This window comes from Thunnus thynnus, chromosome 15 (assembly GCF_963924715.1).
Source record: "Thunnus thynnus chromosome 15, fThuThy2.1, whole genome shotgun sequence".
In the NCBI taxonomy this organism is placed as follows: Eukaryota; Metazoa; Chordata; class Actinopteri; order Scombriformes; family Scombridae; genus Thunnus; species Thunnus thynnus.
This window is the reverse complement of record NC_089531.1, coordinates 7,788,781-7,814,280: the sequence shown is the minus strand read 5'-3', so window position 1 is coordinate 7,814,280 and position 25,500 is coordinate 7,788,781. Positions and strand designations below refer to the sequence as shown.

The following is a 25,500-nucleotide window of genomic DNA, read 5'->3' as shown; positions in this document are numbered from 1 at the left end:
TCAAAATTCACTGAATATTTGTTGGGTTTTTTTGTCTTCTATGATAGTAAATTGAATATCTTGCATGTTTTGGACTGTTCGTCAGACTAAACATGCAACATGAAGACATCAGCGTGGCCTCTAGGAACTTTTGAAAGCCACTTTTCTGCAATTTTCTGCAATTTTATAGACTTAAAAATGACTCATTGATAAAATAATGGTCATATCAGAAGAGAATGTGAGTTAATGGACACATTCTGTACAACAGATTTTTATTTCTGCATTTACATACTGCTATCATAAAAGTTTTTGTAGCGGTTATTTTGCCATTTTTTTTATTTGTATTTTTCATTGATAGAATATTTTTTATTTTGTGTGTGATCTGCAACACAGTGCACACGTCACATTTCTTAAAAATGTGCACATACTCCAGATATAACTGTTAGAGTGTGTGAGTGTAGTGTTTTACTGTTTATCCCACATTTTTCATTTATATATATATATATATATATGTATATTTATCATTGAATGACATGTTTTATGTCGGAGTGATAACTGTGTTTGTTTTTTTGGTATATGTTGGTGTGCATACATCATGCCTACATAACTTCCATTCATTTTTTTTGGTGCATACTTATACATGATCCAGTTTTTCTTTTTTATGATTTAAAATAGTTTTGTTGTCATTTTAGTGTATTTTATTAGTTTTAAACATGCAGTATGCACATAAAAAGTCTCTCATATGATTTTTAAGTAGGGTGTGTGTACATGTGCGTGCATTTTTTTTTTAATGTGACAAGTTAATTGGTAGGTTTTCTCTCTCTCTGTCTCTCTCTCTTATGTGTGCATGTACGTGCCTACATTCACTTTTGGCTGACAGCAGACCACAGACTCGGAGGCAGTGACAGGACGTTTCTAGGTAATTATCCTGTAAGAGATAAGGTCACATCCGATTGGATCTTCACAGAGGAAGCGGTGGCGGTTGCGGTTGAAAGTGTTAATATGAAATTTCAAATGTCTCCTTTCCCCCTCCTCTCTGTGAGTGTTTGTCATTTGTAAGCTCCCAATCACAGCCCTACTTTGTGTGTGTGTGTGTCTGTGTGAGACAGAGAAGGAGAACTTGAAAATAACTTTGTCCTGTTTATTTGGTGGTTCCACCGGAGATGATGAGGTCTGAGTCCACCCTCTGCAGCTGTGTGTACACACACTCCTCTCATTTTCTGTCCTCTCTCAATCCATCTACGCCCGTCCTCCCTGCAGTCCATCTGTCATCCTTCTCCCTGATGACAGTCCTTGCTCTGTTCCACCACTTCTGTCTCTCAGGAATGTCATTTTTCATTTATGCTGGGTTTATATGGTTTCGAGGGCACTCAGCTCCCTTTCATTCCCTCCTCTTTTTTTTTTTTTTGTCACGCTTGTTCACACTCCTTCGCTCACGCCCTGTCTCTTCTTTCACCTCCTCTCTCCATTATCTCTCCAGACAAAACCTCCTAAAGTTGCAGATGTGCAGAGAAAAGAAAAAAAAAAAACAAAATGGGTAGAGCGTTAATTCCTGGCATTTGGGACTCGCCCTTTCGGCCAGGACAAAATGAACCGCGGTCATTTTGGTTTGGTCAGTGTTATTCATGCCTTTCAAAGTGACCACAAGTACCAGGCCGCTTTGAAGAAAAGAGTACACAAACACGGGCTGGCACAGGGCTGAACTTCACTACTATATTTGAGTCATTTCTTCCCTCTATCCCTTTGGTTTAAACACACACACACACACACACACACACACACGCGCCGAGTGTGTTTGCATTAGGCCTGCTTCAGGGCAGGCTCGGGGAAGTAATGAATGGCTCAACGGGAAATGGTGTTACACTTCATAACACAAAATCTGCCACTTCAGAGTAGAAGTGTTCAAAGTTTGCCAGAAGTGTTTAATATTAGCTTGAGGCGGACTTAATTTGGAGTTACAATTTGGTGTTTTGCATTTTGTTTCAGCTCCATACCACAGCTACGTGATGTTAAATCTGGAGTGTGGAGACTTTAACATAGAAATGAACGTCCATTACATTTAAGCCCTTGTCAGACGAGTTCACACAATGCTGATTAAGTCCATCATCGCCATAAATCTCTGTATTTCGCAGTATCGGGAGTTTTTAAATCTGGTGTCTGTGGCGACTTTCCCGCTGTGGCAAACCGGTAGTGATGCATTTTACGTCAACCAGCAATTACTGGTTTGCGACTGTCAACCAGGGTGGACTGTCCTCAGTGCGCCCCGACCGCATCACGTCGCCAGTAATGGGACCCGCTCACGTAATTACTCTCACTGCCAGAAGAGGGAGACAAACGATCCGCACTGCAGGTTCAAATCTGTAGTTTTATTAATAAAGTTGACTTCAGCTAGATAGCTAGCTGAAAAAGCTAGTACTAGGTTTCAAGTAAGCTAGCTAGCCACACGATCCTCTCAGTGTCGATTGTGCCAAAAATAAACCCAAAATCACAAGAAAGAGTTAAAAAAATTAAATAAGTGAGTGAAAAGTTTTTTAAAAAAATTATTTATTTTATGAACTAATTGGTAGTAAATGAAAAACAAACCAACTGACTTGAGGTAAAAGGAAAAAGCTTTGATGTGTTCAGTTAAATTTCTCATCTGACGTCCTTTTTGACAGTTTTGGGGCTCCGTACAACGTGACATTTGTAGTGAAATTTCTCCACTTTTGGCTTTGAGACTACTTATGAGTAGAGAAATTTCGCATTTACACAGGGCATGCGGCCACTTGATGTCCTTCCCGCCAAACCACCTGAGACTCAGCATTGAGCTATGAAAGGAAGCAGTCATGAGAGGATGAAAAGATAGATGGGTGGAGGTAAGAGGGAGAGAGAGAGAGATGAGGTCTCCCAAAGAGACCACTGGGAGGGGTGATGAGATGTAAGCAGGGGAGAGAAGTTTAAAGACTTGAAAGAAGAGGAGAGGCGGAGGCTGGGAGGGAAACTCCCTCCTGGTTATGAACAACTGTTGCACACTCCAAGCTTCATACACGGGACACACTCACACCACTGCACAGCTAACACACAGGCAGTGAGCGTGTGTGTGTGTGTGTGTGTGTACAAGAGCTGCCACAGAGTCGAGGACTGTAGAAGAAAACGTCTCGTCATTCCCGAGGACTACAATCAGGAAACAATTTCCTGGAGTTATCGTTTTTATAAATTGGATTAGGAAAGACCCCAGAGATGTGTGGGTGGGGAACGGTCTTGAATGGATGAATAACTACTCAAGGATGACAGGATAAAGGCTTCCAGCAGTGATTGCTCCACAGCAGACGATTCTCATGAGGTATCTCCTTGAGGATTGACTCACTGCAGGTGTGAACTTCTGTTTTTTTTTCCTTTGTGAGGTCAAAGAAGACTGGCAGCGAAAAACTTGATGACACAGCTCTCAAATTTCACTCCCAATCTCTGCGGCACCTGCTCATCACTGAAATTGCTTTCCATCCTCCCGAGTTTACGACTTCAAAGTGAGGACCAATCTTCCGTAGGGGCATTGTAATTATGCCCTCACTCTCATTATCTCTGTTCCTTCTGCTGCACGACTGAGAGGTGAGGGCGAGGTGGATCAGAGGGTGAGGAGGTTTTTTTTTCTTCTTCTTCTTCATGATTAGAGAAGGTAGAAGAGGGAGAGAGGAAGGCAAAGGGGGGAGGGAGAGATAAACAGGCAGTTTAAGGCGGTAAACACGTCTCCTCCAGGGCCAGCTCTCCTCTAAACAAAACGAGCATATATCAACGCTGTATTTGTGTGCTGTGGTGACAGTTTCACAGAGTCACCACAGACACTGTGGGGGTCTGAAAAACACTGGAGGGAAGATAACCTGAAGAAACTTGTGCAGCTAGTTAATTGTGAGTAAAACGTTTTATTTGCCAAAAGAGAAGAAGTTAACCAGCACATGAGGGAAACCACAACCATGGATTCAAATGTCTCCCACAGCCTCTCCTGCCTCTGCAGGAAGACGCAACAGCAGCACACGAGCAGCAGCAGCAGCAGCAGCCTCCTCCAGCGGCAAAGCAGATCCACCTCCGGACCCCACCGGTCTCTCCTCCACCCCAGGACTCTGCTCCTCTTGTCCCTGCTGCTCCTGCTCTCCCTCTCCCTGTGGTGCCAGCAGGCCGAGGCCGTGGTCCACTCCAGCTTCCGCAAGCTCAGTGGCCGCGAGAAGAAGGAGATGCAGAAGGAGATCTTGTCCATCTTGGGTCTGCCGGGTCGACCCAGACCCCACCCGCCGCTCCGACCTCCCTCCTCAGCACCGCTGTTCATGCTGGACCTGTACCACGCCATGTCGGCTGACGGGGAGGATGAAGGGAATGAAATTATTGGGAACGGACAAGGCATAGTGAAGCTCGGAGGGGCCGAGAGGTTGGCTCAGGTCAACCACGCAGCCCTGCCAACTCTCAGCACGCACACACCGCCGCTGGGGACGGTGGTCAGCGAGGCCGACACGGTGATGAGCTTCGTCAACCTGGGTGAGTACACCTGCTCAGGAAAACAATAAAAGTTGATCCCTGGTATGTAACCGAACGTTTCCGGTGTCTGGATGAGAAACAGCAGGTAGTCAGCTGTAACGATTAGTTGATTAATCAAATAGTTCATGGACAGAAAATTAATTGTCAACTGTTTTGATGATTGACTAATCGTTTAGTAATTTTTTCGAAGCAAAAATGCCCAAAATGTGCCAGTTTCAGCTTCTCAAAGTGACATTTTAGTGCTTTTCTATTTCAGCTGTGATTGTAAACTGTATATCTTTGGGTTTTGGCGTGTTGGTCAAAACAAGACATCTAAAAACGTCACCTTTGACTTTAAGAAACCATTTTTTGACATTTTATAGACAAAGCAATTAATCGGTTAATCGTGAAAATAATCATCGGATTAATCATCTGGATAATCTAAATAATCGTTAGTTAAAGAAAGAGCATCGGGAGGAGGAATGCATCAGTGGAAAAACCAGAGAAAAGCCAACACACTGTAAACTAGAAGGTGATTTATGGTAAACACAGCGGGGAAATAAACAGCAGCAAGCCTTGCAGCCTGAGGGTTAGCAATATTTTTTTTTTCCTAGAATGGCGAAGTCATGACCCGCCCTACTCTTGTCTCTGATTGGCTAGTACTCGTTGCCTTCCTTGGTTGAGTTGGTTAAGTTTAGGCATAAGGAGTGAGATTGGTTATGGTTATGGTAAGAATATCAAGGTAAGCCAATCAGTGGCAGAGTAGGGCGGGTCATGACTTCACCATCCTAGGAAAACAAAATTGGCTCACAGTGATGGCAGGACTCAAAATCACTGCACTCGGTCAAAAAATAGTCCTACACATAAACCTCTCAACAGATTAAACAAACAAGATGTTACATGTTTTATCTTGTGAGCTCTAGAGGTGCTGGTAGACTGATTTTATTAACTTTTGACAAAGTCACGCTCCTGTTTCTAGTCTTTATTCTAAGATATCGAGCTGCTGCTTAATTTACATTTAACAGACAGATGTGAGAGCAGGCAAGAAAGCCTTATTAGTGTATTTCCCAAAATGTCAAACTATCCCTTTAACTTTAAATAGAGAACATTTTGTCATAAGTTTTGAATGACAGAGCAGTTTTTTTACTCTGCGGTTTGAAAAAATAAACTCGGAGGGGATGAAATTATACTGCGACTGAACCTGATGACACTGACAGTGACAAGTGCCATGTTGATGCTACCCTTTCAGTTTCTCTGCTGCGCAAATTTCCACAAACATTTACCCCTCGGAGAGGATTAAAACCAACGTCAGCATGGCTGAACTATATTTGTAGGTTTCCATTTCAAACCCAGCATTCCTAAATCCAGCAGTCTCGGTCCACTGCTGCCACAGACAAACTGGGCTGAGCGTCCTGAAAGAGTTTCAGCTCTCAGAACATCTGTGCTGCTGCGTTTGATAAAGGGCCGGGATTGATGATAATAAAAAAAAACCCTTGACGTAGTATGAGACACAAAATCTGATTAATAGACCCTCACAGCACAGATTAGATCTTCTCATCTGTGTTTCACTGTGTCAAGTTTTCTGGTTGTTTACTGGATCTGATGCAGAGAAACAAGTTTACTCTGGAACATAATTACAACATAAACGACACTTTGAGCCGCATTTTGTGCATAAAAATTATTATTAATGCTTGTCAACAGGATGTAAGTGATTCTTTATGTGATGAAATTCTCCATATTTAGTGGATTATTTTCTTTTCTATAAATAACTGGATATAACTGATAATACGTTCAAGCAGAGAATCAGTAATATATCATAAATAGAGCTGAAATTATTATTCAATAATTAGTGAATTGATTGAAAAGAAATGATTAGTGAATTGACAGCAAGTTAGTTGGCAGTTCTGTTTATCAATTAATCCCTAGAATCGTTTTTTAAAGCGAAAAAATGCCAAAAATCTTCAGTCCCAGCTTCTGTAATTAGACAATTTTCCACTTTTCTTCATTATACATGATAATAAACCAAATATCTTTGGGTTCATCTGACAAAACAAGCCGTTTGAGGAAATCTCCTGAGGCTTTGGGAGCTTGTGATGAGCATTTTTCACTATTTTCAGGCCAAGTAATTTATCTATTGATCAAGAAAATTATTTGATAATGAAAATACTTGTTTGTTGCAGCGCAAATTATGTAAAAAAAACACCGTTTGAAGCTATCTCCGAGACCCCTTGTGAGTGTTTTTATGTGCTCCCATCAGAAGCACATAGTAGCCTGACTGATGCCTATCTGTCACAGCATAAGAATTAAACATCCTCCTCTCAATAGCTTCCTTCCTCCAGCTCCTCAGGAATGGTGGATGGTGATCTGCGCCTAGTTTACCGTGGGAAACGCAGTCCCCCCTCTCTCTCTCTCTCTCTCTTTCTCTCTCTCTCTCTCGCTCGCTCTCTCTCTCTCGCTCGCTCTCTCTCTCTCTCTGCTCAGGGTCTTTTATAAACCCGTGAAATAATGACAGGTTTCCTTTTCGCCTGTTTTGCTCTGTTTAGGAGAAGAAAGTGCAACCCTGAAATTTTTCAGTCAACGCTGCAAAAACACAGCAGTTTATCATCCATACCACCTCTATTTTGTAAACAAAGGTGACTCAAAAAGTGACTCACGTCTTTAATATTGACCCACGGTGCAAGCAGAAGCTCTGCCTCTCCGAAGGCAAATCTCTTATTTTGCGGTGAAACACTTTAAACCTCATCAGATCTACTCGAAGCACATGTCACGTAAAAAAATACCACTTCACACGAAGCTGGAAGATATAATAAGTCGAGAAGAAGGTAATAACTAGTGGCTAACTGTGTATTTGCATATGACTTGCATGCATACTTTCAACATATTTTTTGACTCTCTGCGTTTGAGAGCATCACCTGATGAACAACACGGTATATTTAGTTTCTATTTCGACGTCTAATTAAATCAGTGTGTGTGTAGTTCATGTAAGTTGAAATCAAACAGGCATGGGTGTGTGTTCCTACGCATATGTAATGGGAAGACACAGCTGGTTAGAATTAAAGGCCACACTGACACACACACTGAGGAAAAAAGCCAACGGTCCGAAGCGAGATGAAAATACTGCTGTGGAGGGAGCGACTCTAAAAATACCAGGCAGGGCTGCAATTAGTGGTGTGTGCGCTGAGCAGCTGCTGCGGTTCAGGGCACTAAGTGTCTCTAATTACTGCATTGTGTATGTGTGTGTGCTGATATGAGCGTGCCCAACCCATCAGGGGTGTCCTGTCCTCAGTATCTCTATTTACCATGCATTTTCTGTATATGTGTGTGTGTGTGTGCGTGTGTTTGGCGTGCACTAAACCCCAGTGACCAGAGCTGTTTCACCTCCCTGTGGGGTTTCACAAGGACACACACACACACACACACATATTGTGCTGGTATTTCATGTCTGGATGTATTGTAGGAGGGTGTGTGTGTGTTCTCCTGCTTCATTTAAATGTTGATCTTTAACAGTGCGTCCACACCAAACGTGTTTTCGGTCCTGTTTTCTGTCAGTTTGTATATTATTTTTTGTTTTTGCTTCAGTTATAATGAAGCTGAGAACATTTGGCAGTGGGGGAGCTGGAACATGACATGTTCTCCACTTTGTCAACAGTTGCTGTCCAGGTGCCCTTTAGCAAGGCACTTCACCTTCATCCTGTTCAGTGGAGCGTGAGTGTGACGCAGGATGTCGGTGAATAAGAGCATTAACGCCTCATAAATCTTTCGGAGTGAATAAATCTTACAACTGACACATTTTAGGCAGAAAAAACTATATTTTTTTTTTATATTTGCTATGAGAAAGTCATCACTCTAACAGTAGTAGATCTTGTTTTCCACTCTGCGGGTTTCGGGACATTAAGTCATTTGTTTCATCTTCTGTGAGAATATACAAACATTGTAGCTACTATTTAAAAACTGTGCTGAGTTTATGATTGATATATATTTCACTAGTGCATTTATTCAAGTACTCGTACGTGACTTGATTATTTCCATTTCATGCAACTATTGTGCTTTTCACTGTGTTATTATCGTTGCTTTGCTGAAGCAGATTTTACACGTAACACGAGACGAGCTTCTAAAGTACAATGTTAAAGTTCCCTTCCGCTCAAAAACGTGTGTCGTACTGCGACTTCAGCTGGATGTTTGAGCTTCACTGTGCAGAATGACGAATGTGCAGTTTGACACCAGAAGGCTGTTTTCACTTTCATCTGCTGAAAGTTTCTCTTTAAATCTGAGTTTAAGACGTGTTCCTATAAATATGATGAAGTATATAGTATACTAGTAATAGTTAAACTTTTAAAATGAAAGATATTTGCAAATTCTTAGATTAAGGATATTTATTTTAATGAGGGAAAAGGAGTCTAATTTTAGGAACTTTTTAACTAGTAATTCAACTTAATTGTGGAAAACTCATATCATAACTCCTGGTAGAGGACTTTTATATACTTTAAATGTCTGGAGGGGATCTTTTGAAGATTTCCTTCAACTACAACAATAAGATTATACTTTAAGTACATTTTCCAGTAGTGTCTTACTTTTACTTCAGTAAAACTGTGAATGACAGACTTGTAATTAAGTATTTATATATTGTTGCTGCTTCATTTACTTAAAGCAGCTACAATCCATTTAAAGACTGCATAATGTGAGAGGCATCGCTGGTAGTGAGAGCTAAAAGAGACTGAATATTGGACTAAAATTCACTGGACAAATACATGACTCAAAATGAATGATGATGTTGTGTTCACACCTTGTTTCTGCTGCCCCCAAGTGGTATAAAAAAAATCAGTTATTGCAGTTTTAAGCAAAGAACTGAATGCTTCTCCCATCACTCATCATCTCCCAGCGGTCTCATCGCCTCCACACCTTCCTACGTCCGTTCCACTTCCTCATTTTTTTCTTGCTCTATTTTCACTGTTGGATCAAAAAACATTTTCTTCTTTTACATCTGCTTCAAACTAAAACTCTTCCCAAGTGATTCCTCTCACACGCTTCTCGAGACTTTCCAACGAAACTCCACAGCTGATCTTTTACTTTTTTATTTATGATTTTAAATTTATTATCAGGGTTTCTGCAGGTTCACCAAGTTAGATTTAAGACTTTTTAATACCCTTTTTGTAAATATGAAAGTATGACGGCAAACCATTTCGGATGATGTGGCCAAGATTTTTTTTCTAATATATCATATTCTTTCTAAACTTTCTCAGCAGTATATAATTTAATATAATTAATTAATTTAATGCCACATACAGCCAGAGAAGCATCTGAAAACTAATGAAAAATTATGCATTTATTTAAATTCATTGAAGTTTATAAACTTGTAGTTTATAGATGTATAACATCACCTGACAGCCAGCAATCAGAAACAACGTTCTTGGCTTCGCCAGGCAAAAGTTAATATTCAAGAGTTTTGTGAATTAAATTAAAGACTTTTTAATACCTTTAAGGCCTTTTTAAGATTCTTCAAGACCTGTAAAATAGATCTTTTTACTCTGGCTGTCATTTCTAAACTTCATATGAATATATTTTTTACGTAATGTTGATGGTGAGTATCGTCCATCTGAACTCTTTGCAGTTTCTTGCTTTTGTTATTTCTCTTATTTGTTCTGGTTGAGAGCATCATGTAAATAAATTATTTCACTGTAAAGGTGAGATTCAGAGTATCAATGAGTATTCATGCATTTCATGAGATGTTTAGTCTTCTTGTTCAAGTTACCTCCTAGTTTACACCAAAAACAAAACATCAGTATGTAAAACTTCATGCCAATCATTGGGCTCTCAGAGATTTGAAAAACATTAATGTGGATTTGAGAGTCCTTTCCTTTAACTGAACCCTAACCATGTCTTTATCATAGTTTTCTAACAGAGCTGTAAGGTGTTTGTGGATACCTAAAATGCTTCTCTAATATAGAAACATGTCTCTCTGTGTTTCCCTTACTGCAGTGGAGCAAGAGCGTGACCTCCTGCAGCCTCGTCCGTACTGGAAGGAGTTTCGTTTCGACCTGACTCCCCTCCCTCAGGGTGAGACGGTGACAGCAGCAGAGTTTCGTATCTATAAGACCCTGACGATGGGCCAGAGGGCCAATCGCACGCTGCACATCTCCGTCTACGAGATCCAACGAGACAACAGGCACAGGTTATCTTTCTTTTTTTCACATCAAAAAATGTTTTCTTATTTGTAGTTTTGTTTCCTCTGACACTATTTTTTTTTGTTGTTGTCTGTGCCTGAACTTTGCCTGATGAACTTATTTGTTTCCCACTAGTTTTCTGCTGTAGCACTCTTGATTCTCATTTCATGATGCCACCTTTAACTAAACCTGCCCTTTGACTACAAATTCTAGAGATCAGAAACTGTAACTCACAAAAAAATCTACAGAAATGTTGGACAAGCAAAACTCTCATTTTCTCATTTTTTCTTCCATACGGAGACTTTAAAGTCTTAGTTAAATATAAATCTGGAGTAAAGAAACTGTTAGCTTAGCCCGGAAACATCCTGCCTCTGTCTAAAGGCAACAACAATCCATTTACCAGCAACTGTAAGTTCTCTACTGTAATTAAGGAAGTCACTGCTCCCAGCCAAGAAATAGTTGGCACACGAGCCCCCGTAAAAACACAACTAGTCATTTTTACATTCCAGGTTTTGTACAGATAAAAACAAGACTAAACAAACAGGATATAACATGTTAATCAGTGAGCTTTAGAGATGCTGGTAGATGGATTTTATCTTAAGACAGAATCAGGCTGGCTGTTTCACCCTGCTTCTTATTTTTATGCTAAGCTACACCAACAGTCTCCTGCCTCCAGCTTCATATTTGACATATGACAGTAGCATCAATCCTCTCATTTAACTTTGGCAAGAAAACAAATAAGCACTTTTCCCAAAATGTCAAACTATTACTGTGTTATAATTTTATTGATTGGCCAAATCTGAAAAAACACATTCCAGTTTAAATCTTTTGTGCATTCATGACTTTGATGTTCTGGTCCTTTTCTGGATAAAAATACAAAGTGTTTTATTATGTATTATTTGCATCAGCAATGTAATTATTATATAAGTATTATGTGTGTCTTTTCCCTCTCAGAGAGCCAGAGCTGGTGCTGCTGGACATGCAGTCTGTGCCTGCAGGACAGGAGGGCTGGCTGGCCTTCGACGTCACCTCGGCCTCCAACCACTGGCTCCTGCATCCTCGCAGCAACATGGGCATACGTCTCTACGTGGAGACTGAGGAGGGTGAGTGCAGCGCTGGGCTACACAACACCACAGAACCATCATAATCCTTGTTTAAATGGTTTAATGTACTTACTGGGTTTGTCTGAAATGGTTTATTTTATTTAATGGTATAAAGTTAACACATGACATTTTGGTTTTTCTCTTCCAGACCGCTCCCTGTCTGCAGGCTGGATCGGGTTGGTGGGTCGCAGGGGTCCTCGCTCCAAACAGCCCTTCATGGTGACCTTCTTCAGGGAGAGCCAGATCCCGTGTCGGCCGCCGCGTGCTGTCAAGCCACACCCCCGCAAGAAGAAACTCAAATATGACCTCCCAGTGCCCAGCATCCATAGTTAAGTTCCAGGCGCCCACACTCAGTGGGATTACAAGTTTAATTCTTTAATGTTACTTCAACACACTCACATGTTAGGGTTTTAGACTTTAAGATTAAATTATCCGGTAAATTTTTAAGATTCTGTTTATTAAATGTCCTCAAGAAAAGTTCATATTTTAAAATCTACAGTATGGAGAAATGACTGAAATTAAGAAATTACACTGGAATTTTAATATGTGGATATTCACAACTAATTTTTAATCCAGTAATCCTCCTTTAATCCTTACGATATAGAATTTGTCCTGCAAATTATTCTCACTTCCATCACTTGTTTAGAAAATGAATATTTAGATATGTAGATTCTCCATAGAAAACATCAAATTATTCATCAGTCACTTTGATCTCAATCAATGTTTTTTCTCCTCTGTTCAGATCGGAGTCCTGCTAACAGCGGAGGTCAGCCGTGTAAAAAACATGAACTCTACGTCAGCTTCAGTGACCTGGGATGGAAGGTCAGCTCTCAATTTAACTGTACTGTCCTACATTTTCTCAACCGTAGAACTTCTGTATTCCTACGCATGCCACTCACTGTATTACGCCGCAGATCAGCTGTTTGGGTCAGAAAGTGCTGCTGTGGCGTTATATAGTAGATAAATGTACACACTGACCTCAGACATAATGGCAGAGGGTAAATATAGTGCACTATATAATACATAGGGAGTGATTTCAGACACAGCTTGTTAAATCTGTGCTCTAATTATTAAGAAGCTCTTCAGGCAGACAGGAACAAATTTTAAGGAACAGATTTACATTTTGGGAAATAAACTTATTTGCTTTCTTGTGAATTTTACCACTCTCATGTATATAAATATGAAGCTGCAGCCAACAGCCAGTTGAAACAGAGGAAACAGTTGGCCTGGCTCAATCTGAATGTAATAAAATCCCACTAACACCACCTCTAATTATTAATGTTATATCTCATTTGTTTATACTGTAAAAATAACAAATTGTGGTTTCAGGGGGGCGTTGTATACAAGACAATATCTTGGCTAGGTGCAGCTGGTAACCAGCTGGACAACAAACAACAGAGCCAGGCTAACTGTTTCCATCTATTTCCAGTCTTTATGCTAAGCTAAGCTAACCGGCTGCCTTATGTTTACCATAAAAACGAAAGAGTGGTATCGATGTTCTCAAAATGTCTTTGTTGATATAAAAGTTCACTCCAAGGTTAAAATGAAACTAGTAATAATACAGCATTGTAGACCACATGTTACTGGTAGTAGTTGTAATATTGATTCTATATGTGATTATGACGTTGTAAGATCAGATAGGTACTTATAACGATTTCCCCACCTGTTGCCCTTTGATCATAAACTGTATCTCTTCTCTCCTGATCAGGACTGGGTTTTGGCCCCAGCAGGATATTCAGCGTACTACTGTGATGGAGAGTGTTTCTATCCTCTGGGTTCCTGCATGAACGCCACCAACCACGCGCTCATCCAACAAGTGGTCAGTACTGTGGTGACACAGACATCTGACACAATCAAAGTAGATAGAAGATTCATACAAGTACACCTGGTTTTTATGTGGGCTACAGTGCTTTGTGTGTAGTGGTTGGTTATACTGTATCTTTGCTTAAAACGTCTTTCATACATCATCACATAATTTCAGGGACGGTAATATTTGATGCATGTTTTCAGTTCTGATATTTAGTACCTGTTGCTGCTGTTTACTTGAAATGCTTAACATGTAGAAATATAAGCTTGGTCTACTGCTGTGCTCAGTTAAGTTTAGTTAAGAATCTAAAATGCAAATATTAACCATATGTGTCTTTCTGTTGTGCTGTGTCAGGTCCACCTCCTGAAGCCAGATGAAGTTCCTAAGGCATGTTGCGCCCCCACCAAGCTCAGCCCCATCTCTGTCCTCTTCTACGACGACAACAACAACGTCATCCTCAAAAAGCATCGTAACATGGTGGTGAAGACCTGCGGGTGTCTATGAGGGTCCTCTCAGTACCCTGGACGCTGATACGAGACCAAAGAATTCACATGAATGATTTTTTTTTTTCTAGACGTGGACTCTGCAGAAAATGTTAACACCAGCAAACATGCTGGTTGATAAAGGAAATTTAATTTGCCGATTTAGAATCAGCAACTTAATTGTATTTAATTAATTTTCCAAATTCATATAGTCCAAGTTGACAGAATCCATATCAGCACTTTGACCCAGAGGATTTGACACTCCCCCCCCCCAAATTACAGCATTTTCTGGGTGGATATTTGTTGGTGTTTCCAGTGATACATGTTCACATTGCTTACACACTCAATGGCTGAAGGTTTTTCTGCACAACAACAAATATGTAAAATATTCTCATATGTTAAAACATCCATCAGCTTCATATATGCTAACAGTATAAGTTATAAGAACAAGTTTTCCCCACTTTTTTTTTATGTATAGTACTTATTTTCCAACTTTTCAAGAGCACAAATTATATTTCACTTAAAATGTTCCTCAAATTAGGAAAGTTGGGGTCTTTTCACACCTGTCTAATAGTGGAAAAACCACATGGACTTAAGATTTTAATAATAATTCCAGACTGAGTCTTCATAGACAGGTTTAAACCTTTAAATGGCAAATGATATTGGATGGCAGAACATGCCATTAGTGATGCCTGTTTTGTAAGTAATGAATTTAGAGCACTACTATTATTGCAACACAAAAGTCTATGTGTAAAGACAATGTCAAATGTTATTGAATTAATAAAAAATATTCACACTCTCATGACTTACAGTCATAATATGGGAAGGATTTAAAGAAGTCAGTGTAAATGATACAAATCTATTTTTTACATTTTCAGTCAGTTGTTTTTTTTCTCTCCAGCTAAATAAATCATATCTCACTAGTTTAAAACTGAATGAATGTTGAATTATTTTTCAGTGTTATTCTGGTGTTTGTGGGCACAATTTACAAGTGAAACAAGAAAGCTGAAAGGAGGAAAAAGATGCAGCCTGATTTGTTTCTTTTCTAGCTAAAACTAATATTTTAATAAACAATTCAAGGTTTTAGCTTGTTCCAAACATTCTCAAATTATGACTTCTTAATTGTGAGGATTTCCTGCTTTTATGTGATAGTAAAATTAACATTTATATGTTCTGAACAGTTGGTTTAACACAAGATATTTGATGGTCATTTTTTCTGACATTTTATAGACGAAATGATTAAGAAAATAATTGGCAGATTAATCAGTAATGACAATAATTTACTTGCAATCAATCTAAAATAAAGCATCACTGATGGTCAGGATGGTGAACATGGCGATGCAGCTTACTGACAAACACAAGATTCTTGAGTACTGAAGATGAAGAAAGGTATTTTAACTGTCTGATGATGATGATGATGCGAGTGTCCCATATAACACTGACGACATCAACCAATACCACACCTGCATGGTACGCCGTCATGTTTTTAGTAACCGAGCCCATGAGGACATCACATATTTCATCTCGTCATGTACACAAAGTCAGCAGAGAAGACCGGTCACATTAAATACATTGTTCAATTTATTGAAAAGGGTAAAAAACAAAAAGTACAGTGAAAGCAAATTAGTAAGGTTTTTTTGCCTGCTAGTGAGTATATGAAGAACCAAAGAGAACAGGGATGAATCATTTTAGCAGTTACTGATCTAAACTCTGTAATTCTCAGTCCTCGGGGCCACTTACGCTTCCTTCAAACATTCGAACTACAGCTGAAAGGTTCAATGAGCACAAAGCTGTATATGTTTGTTAAAGGAGTTTAATAAAATAAAGTTAGTGCTGGGAGGTTTCAAACAAATCTTGTCCTGGTTTAAAAGGTGCAATATGTAAGAAATTCCTTCTCATTAATGACACCGGTGGCCGTTAGGTGAACTGCAGTCCGCATCCTGTTGCTAGCACTCGCGCACATGCTCGCACTCCGTCAGTGCGAGTAAGCTAACGCTAACATTAGCCAGCTAAAATCACAATATGTTTCACATGCTTTGCAGTAATGTTAGCTGACCTGTCCAATAAGAGGAAAGCCAGCTCGGGGGTTGGACGTTAGCGGGCTCTACTTCTAAGCTAACGTTAGCTAGTGTTGTACCCTGTTGCACTGTTGGGGGACGGGAGAGAGGCAAGGCACACGGGAGCGCACATAAACTTCACATCTTTTTGGCAAAACCATCCCGAGTCCTTCACATAGAAATCAATCCACAGGCTGTTAAAGGCGACCGAGAAAGTCGGGGAAAGTCTCATTTTATTATTTCTTCACATTCTGTTGATAATTTTAGATTATTTTTGAATGTTTTAAACTAAAATTCTTACATATTGCACCTTCAAATAAAGTGGGACAAAGTTGATGTTATTGCCAAGATAATTTCGGGAAGCTTGCCCAAGAAGGACATTAAAAATGAAAAACAACATACAAGACTTGCTGTGTGATCTAACGTGAGGTACTGTTGTAAGGTGTAACTGAGTGTGGACACCAAGAGAGCAGCAGCACAGAGGAGGAGTTCTATAAAATGGGATTTTAGTCATTTTTAAAGAGGCCATGGGTTACTTTTTAACGTGATGGCAGAGCTGACCGCTGCTTATCTGCCACTCAGGTAAGAGCGGCTGTGGCAGCGTTGTGTTAAGTACTCTCTACTCAAGTGAAAGGAAATTAAAGTGATCGGAGTTACAAAGTTTTAACAGCAGTGCCATTTGCATTGTGGTTGTTGAAATCTTTAGTGGGGGGTTTTGAATGTGCCATTGATTCCTCTGTGATGACACACTGTTCAACTTGATACGGTAGCTTTTTCAGACTTATTGACTCCTTGTCATTGGTCACGAGATAATTTTATTCAGTGTTAGCAGGCAATCTTGCTGGTTCTGCTTTCTGTGATCCCTCCCTCTGGAATAGCAAGGTAGTTGTACACAATAAATATAAAAAATGGGGTGCTGGTGTACCTCTGCCCCGTCGTTATTGTTTTCTCTTACACAAACACACGTACGTACACAGCATATACACACATCCAGACCCTCCCGCCCTCCATCCCGACCCGTTGTCCGTGAATACTGACAGGTCCCAGTGTTCGTCATCAACATCCTTCCGGCGCCGCGATTCAACGTTTAATCCGTGGTCATTGTGTATCTGTAATCAACAGTTGTTTGTTGTTTTTTTAGTATTATGGTTACAGTTTGAAAATGATAACAGTGACTAATTGAGTGACTAATTTAACTAAAAAATGTAGTCCGTCTTGTCTGGTTTATAAGCAGTTGTTGCTGATATTATTTTAGTGACATCAAATCTACAAGGAAGCAGAATTCAGAAACTCTGAGAGAGTACAATCGGTCTTACCAGTTGGTCCAGTCAGCTGCCCTTTATGCCTGAACGTCTGCCAGCTCAGGAGGCATGGGGGACTTGGGGTGTTTGCTCTCAAAGTGCTGCTTGAATGTCTTTGGGTCAGGCATCTGTGTCTGAACATGAAAAATGAGAATAAAAAGGTGTCAAGTGTTTGTATCTTAAGGTAACAAACAACATTCTACTTGAAGTATAAACTGGTGTTTGAAACAAACATTGCTTCCAACATCATTTCAAACATCAGCCGTGTTAAAACATGTAACCAGTGACTAAAAATGTGTCCAATTTTAGCAGATCTCAAACTGATTGTCAAAATTCCCGTCAGTATTCAGGTGGATGAAGAGGTCCAGGTAGGTTTAAAACTAACTAAACTGTAGTGTGTTGTCCAAAAGTCATTAAACCTGTTCTGAACAGCCATACTCAAAAGCAGAGTGAAAAGCCAGCCGTCATAAGAGGGACAAGAGGCGATAATCATTAAAATAGCCTTCATAGCGTAGCACTCTATTGTAGAGCTGCAACGATTAGTTAATTAATTGATTAGTTGCCAACTATTTTGGTAATCGATTAATTGCTTTAAGTCATTTTTTAAGAAAAAAACCCAAAAACAGTCCAAATTCTCTGGTTCCAGCTTCTCAAATGTGAATATTTTCTGGTTTCTTTAGCTTTCTATGACAGTAAACTGAAAATCTTTGGGTTGTGGACTGTTGGTCAACATTTGAAGACGTCATCTTGGGCTCTGGGAAGCAGTGATCAACATTTTATGGACTGAACAACTAATCGATTGATCGAGAGAGTAATCGACAGATTAATCAAGTTAGTTGCAGCCCTACTGTATACATGAAACATGACAGATGTAGTTGTTCAACCCTGCTTACTCTTTCACCTCAGCACAACTAACAAAATCCATGCATGAAGTGATTGTCAGTTTCAGAACATTCATAACCTCATAACCCTCATAACCAACATTAGACGTGTGTGGATGGGTTTCAGACAGTGTTGGACAATCAAACAAGCACTTCTGTTGAAGTGTGCTGAACCATTCACATCTTCAATGCTGCACTGCTGGGACGTACTTACCCGGCAGACAGGACAGGTGTGGACCAGAGCGGCCTTAGCTGCAGTCTTCTGGTCAGCACCATGAGATTTCTTCTTCTCTGCTGCCTTCTTGGCGTTCTTTTGCTGGGACTGAATCTTCTGCTGCCCACGAGCCATGGCCCTCAGCTTCGACCTGCAAGGATGATATATTATAACAAAAAGATTATCCACCTTTGCTACCACAGGTATCGTTTCCTCACACAAAGAGATAAATCAACAGCTGCAGGAACATTAGGATGTGATGAGCAGGTGTGACGATATTAACATGCCACTTTAGTGAGAATTATATAGAACCAATGCCTCAACACAATGATATTGATACACTATATTGCCAAAATAGTCTGGCTGTTTTTCATGGTTTGGGCTAAGCCTCTTTTCTCATCTTAATGGTACAACATACAATGATATATTAGACAACAGCGTGCTTCTATGAGTTTACGGAAGGCCCTTGTACACAGAGAGATTCATCAAGAAAAGATTTCTCCAGTTTGGTGAGGAAGAACTTGACTGGCCTGCACGGAGCCCTGACCTCAACCCCATCCAACACATCTGGGATGAATTAATCTCTGACAGCAAACCAGTCAACATCAGTGTTGGACCTCACTAACGGTCTTGTGGCTGAATGTGAGAAAACCCCTGCAGTCAGGTTACAAAATTGGGTGTAAAGCTTTCCCAGGAGAGTGGGAGCTGTTACATCATCAGATTATTGCTGATGGTTTTGGACAGAGATGTTCAACAATCAAATATCCAAATACTTAAGGGCCATGTAATGTTGATTTTTGGGTGCTGTACACACACACTCACTGTTAATTACACTAGAGCAGCTTGAATCACTTAACTGTAACACGGCCATTAACACTTGGCAAAGACAATCAAAACACCAGATGATATCTTGTCTAATATCATAAGAAGTAGGCTTATTCCATTAATACACACTCAGTTTCCACTTTATTAGACACAAAGCTAACAGCACTGTGATAAATAAAACTGTCATTAGAGGATCATTTTCAGCTGTTGTTGAAATTGCTTTAGAGAGGTGCTGATTCAACTCGATGGTCATGGGAGGCTGTACTTTATGATGCTGTTTAGGGCTGCAACAAAACTGTCAATAAAACATCAGGAAATAATGAAGTTTTACAGTCACAACTTCCTAAAACCCAAGATGAAGTCGTCTTATCACTTGTTTTGTCTGAACCACAGTCCGAAAGCAAGCTAATCAGTTTACCATCACGTAAGATAGAGAAAAAGAGTTGATCCTGTTTCTGCTTTTCAATCCACAACTAAAAAGCATAACATTTTAACTTAAAAATGACTAACAATCAAAATAGATGCAGACTAAAAGGACGGGTTCACAATTTTTCAAGTCTGTCTTAAAAAAAATAGTAATCTGTGCAAAAATATATTTAAAAGTTTATCTGAAGTTAATATGAAGCTTCAGCCGTCCAAATGAGTCAAATCAATAGATATCTTTCAACAGTACAGTCTTTTTAGTGCAAAAGTTCCATCGCAGCTCAACAGGGAAACACGGTCTGAGGAAACACAAAGAGGGAATTTGATGCTAAAAAGACTGTAAATATGGCAGATATCCACTTGATATGGCTACCTCAGACTGCTGAAGCCTCATAAAAGCTTCAGATAAACTTTTAAATAAATTTTGGCACCAAATGACTGTGTGGACACACTGTGGATTTTGGCCCCCCATCATTTACATTGAAAGCACATTTGAAGGGGATCTTTTAACAGCCAGTATGAACAGGAGGAAAGATTACAGCGAGGAAAACCTCTTTCACTGTTCATATGGACACCTGACTGCTGTTTTAAGACGCGTGAAAAATTGTGAACCCGTCCTTTAATCATCAACTGATCAAATAACCTACTTTGACTTCAACAGTTTCAGCTCTCATGCTGTTGTATTCCACTATAAAGAGAGGTGTTTCTGTTATTTTGTCCTCCCCAGTTGTACAAGTGAGGACTGACAAAAACCACCTCTCAGTATAATGACATCTACAACAGCACAACAAACTACAGCCACCAAAATAACCATTAAGTTGCATCAACACCTCTCCAAAACAGTTTCAACAAAAACTGAGCATTACACTCTTCTGAGGTAAGTTAGCATCTATAGCAAAGCTGTTATATTAGACTGCATTAGCTTTAGCTAGCTAGGTGGACCTGATAGAAAGACATAATTATTAACGGTTGCTTCTTAACTGGTTACTCATGCTGAGCTATAGCCACAGATTTGTACTTGTTAGACAGAATTTGCTTAAAACGACCAGTTTAATGAAAACTCAACACCGGCCAAACCAAACGGGCCTTTGGTCAACCGGCGCCGCCTTGCTAACAGTTTAGCCAAGATTACATGTGACCCCAAATTACTACACAAAACAATGTTGTTAGAGTATAAAAAGCCAGTTTCCAATACAACAAACTGTTAGACAACTCCCTAATATGTTGTAACTGTTAAATAAGAATAACTCCTGTCGTTTTGAGGCGCATTTACCTTCGAGGTTTGTCTCTCTCTTCGCTCTTTTGTCGCTCTCTTTCTGAATGCCAGAGGAAACTTCAGAGAAGGTTTTTAACCGTCGCATCCAGTTAAACAGCTGACAGTGACGTGAACAGCGACCCCAGCTGGTCTGGAGGATCCATGGATCATCCCCGTGGGAAAACTTGGAGTATTGCAGTGGTGGAAGAAGTACTCAGATACGTTACTTAAGTAAAAGTATCGATACAACAATGTAAAAATGCTCCATTACAAGTAAAAGTCCTGCATAAAAAATACTATTAAAGTAAAAGTACATAAGTATAAGCAGCAAAATGTAGTTAAAGTATTGCAGTAAAAGTAGTGGTTTGGTCCCTCTGACTGATATATTATTATATATGACATCGTTAGATTATTAATACTGAAGCATCAGTGTTAGAGCAGCATGTTACTGTTGTAGCTGCTTAGTCCAGTGGTTGACAACCTAGGGGTCGGGCCCCTCCAAAGGGTCACCAGATAAATCTGAGGGGTCGTGAGATGATTAATGGGAGAGGAAAGAAGAAAAACAAAGTTCTGATACATAAATCTATTTTCATACAGGTACATTAGGGAGGTATAACTGGGCCTCTCGCAGTTTTACCAGAAAGGAAATCCAAAAGGAAAATTTTACCAGCAGAGAATAAAGAAGCAACCTAGTTAGCACTTTTAAAAGCCAAGTTAAAACCAACTAACTCCCTCTTCAGCAATTATTTATTTATGATTATTGTACAAGTGCACTTTAACGTCCTAATTTCAATCTTAAATTTTTAATCTCTAACTTTAATCTCTAATTGTAATGTGTTTTTTCATGTGTGCAGCATCTTGAGTTCCAACCATTGTTTGAAAAGTGTTATACAAATAAATAAACTTGAAACTTGAAATAAATCACTCTGATCGCTGGACTGTCACTTAGTCAGCGGTCAAATCAATCTTACAGGCTGACGTTAATCGCTTAAGGAAACAGAGGCACAATTATCACGATTATAAACATTTGTGTTAATGAGAATCCACATTGTCAGCCGCAGCAGCACGAAGGACACAGCGTTCAAGATCCAGCAATAACAGCCTGTGCTGGGAAATCTGGGAGTGTTTTTACTGGTTTGTTATTAAAACTGATTGATTAGCTGCTTCAGGGCAGTCATACATATTCACATGAATGATAGTTTGACGAGTCAATGAATATGACGGGAAATATAAATGATGAAATAACTTTGCTGGCTATTTGACACAATATTACAGTATATGTTCAGATAGTGTCTAACGATTAGCAAGTTATAAAACATAAATTATTTATTCTGAAACTGGAATCACAACCAAATTTCAAAACTGAGGCAAACACTTCACATACACAAATAAACCATTGTATAGCTGTGACTTTTAGTTTATTAATTTCATTGCCAGTTCTCTGACAAACAGTAAATACATCATACATTTTATTAAAATCAATGTCAAACTTGAGGTTGATAGGATTGTAGCAAAATATCATAAAGATGCAAACATGAAATAGAACTGAAGAGATGAGTGTTTTACTTTTGATTTAATTTGATTTTTACAAATGTACCACTTCCTCTATGTTTGTCATTCCAAAGAACCAAACAAAACCCTCCTTCAGGTTGATTTTTAAGTCCCACTTGAGTCAGAAATTTTTAACATGTGAGTCACCTGCTGCATACGCTGCCTCTAAGTCTCTATGCAAACACCACAGAGCATTATTGTGGTGAGCCGCAGCACGAAGGCTTTAAAAAAGAGGTTCGGGTGCCAAACGGTCCAGCTGGAAGATGACAAACTCCTACAAACCATCTAGTCTTCATCGGATTTCCCTGTAATATTCAAACTAATATGTGTAAGTTTGCACTCAAGTCTTGCCTGCACCTCCTCCCACCTCTCTTCAATCACATCCAAAATGTTGCATTAAGACCAAAGGAAACGTTGACAGAACATAACTGCTACAAGACAAAAAAACCTGTTAATGGTCATAAAGCAGACTGTCTTGACATTAGAGGAAAAGCTGATTACAGAAATGTTACGGTTGGTTCTGGTTGGGTTTCATATGATCTATAAAGGTTATAAACTTGCAGTCCTGTGCTGCCTGTAGAAAACAACACACCCAACACACTTTGATTCCAGTTGGTTAAATTGGTCTATCTGGTCTTGTTCCACAGATGAAGGGAGAACTGACTTCACAACTCCGATCATTCCACCCTAAGAAGGAAACAAGAGAGAAAATGCAATTTTTCCAATTTGTATTTTAGACATAGCTTTACGTTTTTGTGGTTAATCTGCCAAGTTGTGATCAAGTTATTCAAAAAAGACAATATAGATACTGTACCTTTGGAGAACATTTCAATGCAGTTTTCCAGCCCTTTCGACTCATTCGGCTCACCGCTGGCCCAGTTATTGTAGTAAACGATGGATCCGTCACTCCATAACCACTTTAAGGACTGTTAAGAGAAAAGAATTACATAAATGTAGATTATGGTGTAAAACTGTATGTGTCAAAAATCTTAAAGATTGAAACTATTTAAAAACTAAAACATTTTTTTGCAGGAATCTTTTTGAAATACAGATGTGGTTGACAGATGTTCTCTAAACTGGATAAATCTCTGTGAACTAATCTTTGCACGTTACCTTAACAGCATCTGAGCCACCAATCCAGAAGCTGGGGTAAGGGTTCGTTGATGCAAGTTCCGTGATGAATTCATATTCCCCTGGGTTGTGGATGGACGCGAGGTTGGCACCAAAATACAAACAATAATTCTGTAAAAGAGGAGATGTGTCAATGCTCTATGACTTTGTGAATGCTTCACTCCCATTAAAGTGAGTATTTAGGTTCAAGTAAAGTACATAACAACCCCTTTATAGGTTCATGCTGCTGTGTCAGGATCTACCTCTGCATCAATCCAGGTCTTTGGTGTGGAGAAGAACTTGAAGCATCTGGATCCATATGCGTACCAGCCAGGCAAACAACTGTCCCCACTTTGCTTAATGCCACCCGACATCGTGCTTCCTGTCTCCGTCACACGCAGCGGCATGGCAATTCTTTCTGCCATCCAGGTCTCTGAAAAACAAACCGATTAATTAACTTCATTCTAAAATAATTCCCTGTTTCATTTTACTATAATTATTTTAAATATCAATGCATTTTGGACATATTATTAATAGAGTTCATGCATCTTTGCTCAGTGGCCCTTCAGCAGCATTTAGTACAATCAAACAAACAAACAGACACAACATCACAGTTTTTCATGGTTTCAAATTTGAAAGCTGAGTCAAAACAAGTAAAGAGAAGACAAGAAGAAGTCTGAGGCTTTCTTTGCTGTTAGATATTCTCTCTTACCTAAAGTCTTGTTCGGCTGTACGGTAAGGTTTGTCTCAATTGACGCTGTGGAGGAATAAGAATAAACTAGTAGTTAACAACCTCGTATTTTTTTATTGTAGTTTACTGTTATGCTTTTGCAGAAGAACATAAGATAAAGTCACATTTTAATCTTTTGTCTCACAGATGGAGAACCATACATCCATTTTCTGCTTACCTGGATCACAACATTACCACAATGTGACATTTGATAAAATAAAAATGATTTTATGTATTATATAGAGCATCTATACAACAAAACACAAATAACACAATCAGCATTATCATTAAACACATTGTGCCCCATAAACATTGACCAGTAGGTGACAAGATACATCAATGTCTCCCTGGGTTAATAGAAAAAAATACTCAATGTTTTGTTCCATCAGTGTATTTTGTGATGATAGCCAGAATGAAAGGGTGAAACATGACCTCTAATTATTTAATTTTGGTCTTTGTACTATAAACAGTGTGACAATCCATTAATAGTTTGGTGTTCAGTGTATTGATGAGTCTCACCTGTTGTGACTCTCAGAGCGAAGGCAGCAAGGAGAAGAAAAACGATCCTCATTGTTTACAGTGATGAGTCGGACTTCTGCAAATCTAATAATCAGAAAATAACAGAAGAGAAACATTAATGACAGAAATGACTCACAATAGGCTCCTCACAGACTTAATATGAAGACATAATAGAACATCTAATGAAAAGCTGCATATAACCTGTTAATCTCACCTGCTTCAGCAAAGTTTAATCTCTCTACTGAGTGTTCTGCAAAACTGTGGAATAAACAGCATTTATATAAAGAAAACAACAAGGAAATACTCTTGAAATTAAAATAACTGATTAACTTTAAAGGACAGTCCAGGTTGTTTATTGATGACACGAATCACTAAAACTGGGTTTCGGCAAGCGCACAAGGACGCTCTTCACAAAAACAACTTTGTTTGTCACTGGTTTATCTTTCTCAGAAGTACACAAATGTGGGAAATTAACCCCTGACCAAATGCCAGTAATTGTTCGGCAGCTGATGAGTTTCACCAATCTGGTGACTCAAAACAGTGCACAAAGATAGTTGTGGCGGTGCACCACTGCATATTTAAATTCCCATGTCAGTCTAGAAGCTTCAGAGCTTTGACTT

The 25,500-nt window shown here is 39.3% G+C and overlaps 3 protein-coding genes across 4 annotated transcripts; 1 reads left to right on the top strand and 2 right to left on the bottom strand.

The window, feature by feature from the left end:
- The first annotated feature begins 1,552 nt into the window (after positions 1-1,552).
- Positions 1,553-14,816, top strand: bmp8a (bone morphogenetic protein 8a). 2 transcript variants are annotated; one of them, XM_067612211.1, is made up of 8 exons: positions 1,553-1,626; positions 4,028-4,482; positions 10,438-10,630; positions 11,577-11,725; positions 11,874-12,053; positions 12,468-12,547; positions 13,434-13,544; positions 13,887-14,816. In XM_067612211.1, exons 1-8 carry the CDS (start codon positions 1,568-1,570, stop codon positions 14,034-14,036), a joined length of 1,377 nt encoding a protein of 458 aa, XP_067468312.1. In that variant the 5' UTR covers positions 1,553-1,567; the 3' UTR covers positions 14,037-14,816. The 2 variants fall into 2 exon arrangements, with proteins under 2 accessions (XP_067468312.1, XP_067468311.1); XM_067612210.1 differs by lacking the exon at positions 1,553-1,626 and having other exon boundaries at positions 2,561-4,482.
- A 756-nt stretch (positions 14,817-15,572) lies between these two features.
- On the bottom strand, positions 15,573-21,091 carry zgc:91910 (Zinc finger protein 706-like). The gene is made up of 4 exons (XM_067612188.1): positions 20,989-21,091; positions 18,468-18,618; positions 17,388-17,506; positions 15,573-17,180 (listed from the first exon to the last, which is right to left on the bottom strand). The coding sequence occupies exons 2-3, from the start codon at positions 18,600-18,602 to the stop codon at positions 17,411-17,413; spliced, it is 231 nt and encodes a 76-aa protein (XP_067468289.1). The 5' UTR covers positions 18,603-18,618; positions 20,989-21,091; the 3' UTR covers positions 15,573-17,180; positions 17,388-17,410.
- Positions 21,092-22,580: 1,489 nt separating this feature from the next.
- Positions 22,581-25,133, bottom strand: LOC137198115 (galactose-specific lectin nattectin-like). The gene is made up of 7 exons (XM_067611774.1): positions 25,095-25,133; positions 24,881-24,964; positions 24,344-24,388; positions 23,895-24,064; positions 23,635-23,763; positions 23,336-23,447; positions 22,581-23,208 (listed from the first exon to the last, which is right to left on the bottom strand). Exons 2-7 carry the CDS (start codon positions 24,930-24,932, stop codon positions 23,138-23,140), a joined length of 579 nt encoding a protein of 192 aa, XP_067467875.1. The 5' UTR covers positions 24,933-24,964; positions 25,095-25,133; the 3' UTR covers positions 22,581-23,137.
- Positions 25,134-25,500: the final 367 nt, after the last annotated feature.

Excerpts from the sequence above, each read along its gene's own strand:
- bmp8a (XM_067612210.1), top strand. The coding sequence starts at position 3,909 with ATGAGGGAAACCACAACCATGGATTCAAATGTCTCCCACAGCCTCTCC. Across the intron at positions 10,631-11,576 it reads CAACGAGACAACAGGCACAG|AGAGCCAGAGCTGGTGCTGC; the intron begins GTTATCTTTCTT and ends TTTCCCTCTCAG. Across the intron at positions 11,726-11,873 it reads CTACGTGGAGACTGAGGAGG|ACCGCTCCCTGTCTGCAGGC; the intron begins GTGAGTGCAGCG and ends TTTCTCTTCCAG.
- zgc:91910 (XM_067612188.1), bottom strand. The coding sequence starts at position 18,602 with ATGGCTCGTGGGCAGCAGAAGATTCAGTCCCAGCAAAAGAACGCCAAG. Across the intron at positions 17,507-18,467 it reads ACACCTGTCCTGTCTGCCGG|ACACAGATGCCTGACCCAAA; the intron begins GTAAGTACGTCC and ends TTTCATGTTCAG.
- LOC137198115 (XM_067611774.1), bottom strand. The coding sequence starts at position 24,932 with ATGAGGATCGTTTTTCTTCTCCTTGCTGCCTTCGCTCTGAGAGTCACA. Across the intron at positions 24,389-24,880 it reads CGCTCTGAGAGTCACAACAG|CGTCAATTGAGACAAACCTT; the intron begins GTGAGACTCATC and ends ATTCCTCCACAG. Across the intron at positions 23,764-23,894 it reads AGACCTGGATTGATGCAGAG|AATTATTGTTTGTATTTTGG; the intron begins GTAGATCCTGAC and ends CCTCTTTTACAG.